General features: G+C 32.2%; 1 protein-coding gene across 1 annotated transcript; it reads right to left on the bottom strand.

Annotated features, from left to right (window-relative positions):
- Window positions 1–2,903: 2,903 nt before the first annotated feature.
- On the bottom strand, window positions 2,904–5,748 carry LOC139497551 (uncharacterized; the record flags this gene model as incomplete). Its single annotated transcript, XM_071285779.1, is given in 2 exon segments — window positions 2,904–4,504; window positions 5,701–5,748. Coding segments are annotated over 2 exon segments (1,649 nt in total), but the record flags the coding sequence as incomplete, so codon positions are not given.
- Between the last annotated feature and the right edge of the window lie 2,312 nt (window positions 5,749–8,060).

The following is an 8,060-nucleotide window of genomic DNA, read 5'->3' as shown; positions in this document are numbered from 1 at the left end:
ATGCGCTGTTAAATACAATTGTAGGTATCCTGGTATCTATGCGGGTTTTTTTTCTACGGCCAAAGGCAGAATAAGATCATGTTAATATGAAATGACAGTCACTTTGTTTAAACTTAAGACAGAAGAGCTATGAATGCTTCAAATGACAGCAACATTGGAACCAGAAAGCAATTGATCAATGAATAAGTTGTCCATTCACTCTGACATGTGTTATATAAAGAACAACTGTAAGAGATAAATTTATTTGGAGGGGTATATATCTGGATCACAATAAAGATATAAAAAGTCGAACCCAGTACTCAAAAATGATACAATGACACCTGGTTTCCAACAGATAGATATAAGAAGATATGGTATGAGTGCCAATGAGACACCTCTCCATTCAAGTCACAATTTGTAAAAGTAAACCATTATTGGTCAAAGTACCTGGAGCTTTGGCTTGCACCTTACAGCAAGCTACAAAGGGCCCAAAATGACTTGGGTGAAACAATTCAAACAGGAAATCAAAGGTCTAATCTTTATAAAAAAAATATAAAAGAGGTTGCTGACTGAGGACGGTTCAGTTTTAGAATCTAAAGTTTTATGGGTCATTTATTTTCCGTAACCCATAAATGAAACTTATGTCACTTGATTCGCTGATTAACATTGTTTATGCGTTAGTTTAACCATAGCTATTCGTCCCCACATACAAATATGTTATGATACAAAAAAATACTATGGTTATAGGATTCGGAAACCAGCTGTGTATAGCTAAATCTGGGTCATTAAAAAAACAACTTCAGTTTATTATTTCATTGACATAGCATGCAATATTACAGTGACATGGAACAAGAATAAATAGGTAATTATTTAAGAAAGAAAGACGGGAGAAAATTACAATTTGAAAATAATAAAAATAATATTATATACAACAAAGGAAGAAATAAAGAACAAAAAAAGAAACAAATAAGAAAAGAAAAAGAAAAAATACTTCACACATGTCCAGATGAAACCTCACTTTGTCAAAATATTAAACAAACAGTTTAAAATATTCTTGTTCTGATCGAAAGTTGGTGTTTATAACTATTTGTAACGAATCATGACTTGTTGATGTAGACTTTAATCATACAACCTAAGATGCAATAGATACTGAAACGGCGAATTTTCTATTATGTTATGCATTATCAACGGATGTTAATCGAAAGATTTTAGAAAGAGTACAAGAATAGATGTAACAAGTGGAAAACAAACTGCAAGCTATATCACTTCCCGAGAGCCTGAATTCCTCGGATTTTCCAATGATTTGTGTACTAGCTCAATCTTTAGTTATCCATGAAGAATGAATATAATATTCCAGTGGTTCGTGTAGCTCAATCTTTAGTTTTCCATGAAGAATCTAAATGACTGCTAAATTTGTGCATCGTGTTTACTGAGTTTCTTTTAGGTGTTATTTCTTTCCTGGAATCTCCTCTATATTTTTATCCAACTTGGGGCCATACTTTTTCAGTCTCATGGTAGTCATAAATATTATTCAAAACATTTTATTTTAGAAAATGACAGTACCTCATGCTTATGAATCCGTAATAAAAAAAAAATACATAAAATATATCGACAGCATTACATACAGTATTCAACCCTACTGACAACATTGACAGGTTCACATTTGGAATTAGTTCAATGAATACACTTGAACATAACACACAATACTCATCCTTCTCGCATATTTTAAAAAGCTGAAACGAAAAACACATTTTTATTAATCAAAAGGTGAGTTTATGGTTAAAATAATCATTTTGAAATTTATTATTTTCTGTCTATAAATCACTTCAACTTTTACAAAAAAATAAACTAAGACAAGGTGTAAACAATCATCAAAGACCCCAGTATGCTGATCTTTTCGAAGAACGTGATATCACCAATGATTTTGTGTGGTGTTCGTTTTGTTTAGACTTTAGTTTTATGTTGTATGTTTTTGGTCGTTTTTCTTTATTTATGACATAGCGTTTTCAGTTGGCTAACTTACGAGTTTGAAAATTAGTTTGGTTTCTTCCACCTTTCATTCACAACTGTTTTGCCACCAATGGCACAGGAACTTGTTTTTTAACAACCTCACCGTCCTGGATTGTGTTGCATACTTATAAGTTTTTCTTCATTGTGTTTTATTGAATATTTTTATCAGTTCGAGGTTGTTTAGTTTTTATTGCTCCTGTAGTCTGGGCGATTTAGAGTTTTCAATTTTGTATATACACGTCAATTGATCAATATATTAAAATTTAAAAAAAACGCATAGTAATGACTTTTTTTTTCTTGGGGTACCAATCTGCTCTATCACTCTCTTAGTTATGTGTTATCCCTTCTCAATTATTTGTATTTAAGTAAATATACTGCATTTTCTATTTTTACTGTCTATTATTTTAATTTGTTTGCTCTTTTGATTTTGCCATTTGATTAGGAACTTTCCATTTGAATTTTCTTCCGAGTTCAGTATTTTTGTGATTTAATTTTTTATGACGTCTTTAAACCATACGTATTTAATAAAGCGCACACTTGATGAAGCGTCTCAGTGAAGGGTAATACAGTACTTGCCAGAGGATAGAGTAAATCCCTTCTTCAAACTAACCGATCAAATCTGGCATTTTGACATGAAGCTTAATAATACCGTATGTTGACCTCTAAACTGAAAATCATTTAACAAAAAACTGACTACAGAAAATTAAATAATAAGACACTTGATATAACCTGAAGTGGTAGTCCAAATAATTATGACGTCTTGAAAGGCTATGGCATTGTTTTTCGTTGACGCCTTACATCGACGTAAGGCGTCAAAAAAATTAATCATAGCCTTTCAAGACGTCATAATTATTTGGACTACTGAAGTGGTAGCTCCAAAGCAGATCTGGGAATTAAATGACCGATGTTGAGTCTTATTTCAATATTAATGATTGATACTCACGTATAATTTTTCTGTAAGACATCGCTTTCACCTTTAATTTCTTATCTTTAGAACTCTTTTGTCGTTCTTGAAAGGAACCAAGTTTCAGCAATTTGTCTTTTTCAAATACATTGTGTGTTCCAAGTGACCTTGACATCTTAATTCGTTCAGCCTTTTCTTTTCGAAAAGGTCGCACAACCTGTCCATTTTCTGATCTAGTAATATTTCTTGGCGGTTCTTTAAAATCCGATAAAAATGTACCAAATGTGTCCAAATAGTAAGGATTATAGAATGGCTGTTGATAAAAAGGACTCATATCTTCATCTCTGACGAAAAAAGTGCTTGGTGGCGGAACAAGCGAACTTGACTGAACGCTAGGTGGCGTTGTTATTACATTAGTAAAACGTGATTGAAAAGGTGTTGACGTTTGAAATGATCGTGATCTAGATCGTAATGGAAGTATGTTTCGTCTCCTTGGAAACGGTATAATTACTCCTCTGCTAAAAGGAGAAATAGGTACAGTTCCGAATCTTGTTCTCATGAATTGGGAAAATTGAGTGAAATGTGGTCTTGTGGGAAATGAATTAGGTAATAAAACATTGTCTGGTGTATCAATGTCAAGATTTTCTGCGAGACGTATGTTATCCACATAACTTAAATATGGTAAGTAATTCAGCGAAAGTGGTACAGTTGGCATAACTGGAGCCAATCGTCGAAGTGGTGATCCAAAGAAGTGCATACCATTAAACTGTGGTCGGTTTGGTGGTGGAAATAGACCAAACGATTGTTGCCTTATCGTTGGTTGTGTTGGAAAGATATTTTGGTCCGGTTCTAAAAAGGGGGACTGGATTCCTTCTGGACGAAATACTGGTAGAGGCCATTCAGGTTCGAAAAGGTTATCGGTAGTTCCTTGAAAATTTGCGTTGCGTACGTTTGCATTTTGTCCTCTTCTATCCTGATTTAGGGGCTGCTGTATAGGTGGTGTGTCCAAAAATCTTGACCCTTCCGGTATGTTCATTCTCGCATTATTAGGCTGCATCGGGAATATACGTCCAACGTTGTTATTTTGTAGTGGTAACAGGCTTTGACCAAGAACATTACTTTCCAATGTACGATCGAGTCTAATTCGGCTGTCCGGAGTCGGATTCTCTACACTTACACCGGTGGGTAAAATTCCGAGTGTGTTGAAAGTTAGCGGAAGTACGCGTTGTTGTTGCAAAGTGACATCCTTACGTAAAATCGGAATTGGTCCATCTATTACTTTTCTCCTTTTAGAACGATTTCTTTTCTTTTTTCGTCTCGACTTGACAACTTTTGACAAATTCATTTTTCGATTTGACTTTTTCGTTTGTCTCTGTTGTACACTTGTATTGAATCCTCTTTGTTTTTCGAGGCGATTTTGATTTATAAAGGATACTTTCCGCAAATCTCTATTCCTTAAGATTGGAGATCTTCTGTTGTTGGCAAAAGCATTCGCCATGACATTAGGGGGTAAAGAAATGTCTTTATTAATTATTTGAAATAACTCATGTCTGAATCGTGGTTTTGGTATTAGGTTTGAAACGGCATTTTCTTTTCCTCTTGATTTCCTATCTGCAATTATAATAAAAGAGGCAATGACGAATGACATTCCAAAAAACAAAATAATTCATATTGTTAGAAGGTACTTACCGTTCATTTATATCAAATAAGTGTAATTATTTTTTAATGACAAGTTTAACCTATTATTTGCATATATATATTTCACAGATAATTGCATGAAAGCACTATGTAATTCTATATAACCCTATCATCGGACCGGTATTGAAAGAGGTCGCTTTTGTGTAAAAAAAGTGACAACAAAGTGTTTAAGTTACGACTACCATCATTTAATTGATTGTACATTTTAAAAGCGTATAACGATGGTATTTAATCAAGATCGGAGTCGAACGCACATTTACACCCTCATTACTTATATTAATGCAACATTTATAAAACTGCTAAAACGTTTTGTAAATTTATATGCATATAATTAGTTGTAAATTTATTTAATTGTTCATTTCGATATGGCCGTACAATGTAAGTATTAAAACATAAAACTTCGTGTTTATATTCATGTTACTAAATCCATGCCACACCGAACTTTAAAACATAAAAATAAATTGAACAATTTTTTTTTTGTAAACACACAAATTGTCATTCTAACATATACCAAATAGACACATATATATAACGTTAATTTCATTTAACTAGACAAAATTGCTGACATTTGCATTTCAGAAACAATAAAATTTGATGAAAATTTATTAAGATACATGATTAAATCATGTAATGATCTTATGTCATAAATGTGTACATATAATTTTTCATTTTTTTGTCTATGTGGTATATGTAAGTCGTGTGTTTAAATGTCTAATACATTTTGAGTTTGCTTTTTTGCGTGGCATTTTTTCTAGTTTTTGTTTAATTGAGGTAATTTTTTTGGTTACTTGCCGTCCGATTTGTGACTTAAGAATAAAACAATAATGGAATAATTATGCTTTAATATACAGAATTACAAGATAGAGTTTGACGTTAACCCCACAACTCTTTTCTTTTCATATCTAATAAGAATTGAACTTATGGCGATAGGATTTTTGGAAGATGCTTATGAAATACGTAACTATACGTTACAAAGTACACTTAAAACGACATGAACAAAATAAAACGAAAAACTACCACCCAAACAGTACTTATGGTAGTCACAAATATGGACGGTCAACGAATCAAACTGCTTTCTAAAATATAAGATATTTGCGTAAGAACGTTACCTGTTATTTGCGCTGTTACAGCATAAGCTTGAAATATGCTACAAAGAAGGACTATGTTGATATACATTTTACTCTGAAAAAAGAAGAAGAGGTTAAATAACGGTTCATTTACGGTTAATTAAAGCATCTTATTGTAAAATGTTGTACGTTTGACATACTTATCTACTTGTGCTATTTCGAGTGTATGCTTTACATATTTTTGTTGCTGTATATTTGTTATTTTTCCTATTTAACAAATGGCAATTTCAAATATATCGTTATAGATATATCTTAATATTTCAAATTTGCAAAATAGGAAATATAACATATTTTATTTGTTTTTCATTTACTGCTTAGCCAGTACTTAAATCAGAATGTCAGTTTTTTTGTTTGAATTGTTTTACATGTGTCATTTCAGGGCTTTTTATAGATTGCCATGTTGTATATAGAGTTGGCTAATTGCTGCCGTTGAAGACCGTACATTACCCTATAGTTACTAATGTTTACGTCATTTGGTTTCTGGTTGAGAGTTTTGGCAATTGCAATCATATCAAATTTTATCATTTTAACATTAAATGGATTTTTCGATAGAAACAATATATTAGATAAGCCAATAGTACCAGGATTATAATTTAATATGCCAGACGCGCGTTTCGTCTATATGAAGCTCATCAGCGACGATCAGATCAAAATAGTTGTAAAGCCAAACAAGTTGAAGAGTATTGAGGTCCCAAAATTCCAAAAAGTTGTGACAAATACGACTAAGGTAAACTATTCTTTGGATAAGAAAATCCTTATAGTTTTGACAACAGGAAATTTATTTAAATGACCATATAATTGATATTCATGTCAACACCCCAAGTGCTGACTACTGGGCTGGTGATGCCTTTGTGGACAGCCAAGTCCCACACTTTCTGTATGGCGTTTACTTTTTGACTGTCATATAGCTAACAACTACAAGTACACTTTGAAGGTTTAATATGGCAAAGCTTATATTGTGTGTCTTGGTTTTTACCGGACACTTGCTTTATATTCTGGCGTACTAAATTATAATCCTGGTACATTTGATAACTATTTACCCCACTGGGTCGATGCCACTGTTGGTGGACGTTTCGTCCCCGAGGGTATCACCAGCCCATGCAATAGTTAACACTTCGGTGTTGACATGAGAATCAATAATGTGGTCATTTTTATAAATTTCCTGTTTACAAAACTTTGAATTTTTCTCAAAAAACTAAGGATGTTCTTATCCCAGGCATAGATAGTTTGGCTTTATAAATATTTTGATATGAGCGTCAATGATGAGTCTTATTTAGACGAAACGCGCGTATGGCAATTATAATCCTGGTACCTTTGATAACTATTGCTTCATATACATTGTACAAATAGAGGGTAAATTCATTGTGATGACTAGACATATAAAATTATAAAAAAAATCATAAATTATAAGCAAGACGTTTAGTCTGAGTCCGTGATGATGAAAGAAATATCTCCCTTTAAGTACAATAAAAAGAGCAGTTAGAACATTAATAATTGCTTGTATAAAATCTATAATATTGATTGGCACTCAATGATCGTGATGACGATGTTGAAACAATGCATAGAGAGAAAAAAAAGAAAAGGATGATATAATATATACACATTGTATAAAACTCTTAATTCCAAGGTTGTATTGTAGCATACAAATAGAATTATATAAGAATATAATGATTTTTTTAATATATTTTTAGGGTTGTCAAATCGTTGATCGTGTGCCATTTTTAGAATGAAGCGCGGAATGCATTATGTACTTCGGTCAATGGTTTTACACCCAAATGAAATTATATAAGAAGAAACATTCAGTTCTTAATAAACACCTGATATCATTCAATTAATTATAACTTTTCCATTTAAACAAAATATGCGCAAAAACCCGCGTTATTATATATCATTTCATTCTGTAGATTAATAGTAACAAGATATATGAAAAATATCGAGATTATTCCACTTAATTTAATTTTCTTACCTTATCAAAGAAATCTCCTAAATGTAAAGTCTCCCGGAAGAAAAAGAAAAAACTTTTTTACAAATACAATACCATGTAGGATCAAATCGTACTGACACGTTTTTGCAATCACTTTATGACCGGGAAATTGATGGGTGATGTTTGACATCGTTTTGTACTTGTTTTGGCGACTACAGAAATTACTTACCTGTTTTAATCTACGATTTCCTACTTATATTTTCTAGTAAAATAGATAAATAACTTTAAAAATTCTTTTTTAAGTAGGTTTGAAATGTTCTCTAAATGTTCTTGTTCCGAGGTTAACTAAAGGCGTTAATTGTAATGAATGAAATTTACTAATTGCTCGACTGTAGGTCGGGAGTGTTTTTTTCTGGAC

The sequence above is a fragment of the Mytilus edulis genome, chromosome 12 (genome assembly GCF_963676685.1).
Source record: "Mytilus edulis chromosome 12, xbMytEdul2.2, whole genome shotgun sequence".
Taxonomy (NCBI): Eukaryota; Metazoa; Mollusca; class Bivalvia; order Mytilida; family Mytilidae; genus Mytilus; species Mytilus edulis.
This window is presented reverse-complemented; position numbering and strand designations above follow the sequence as displayed.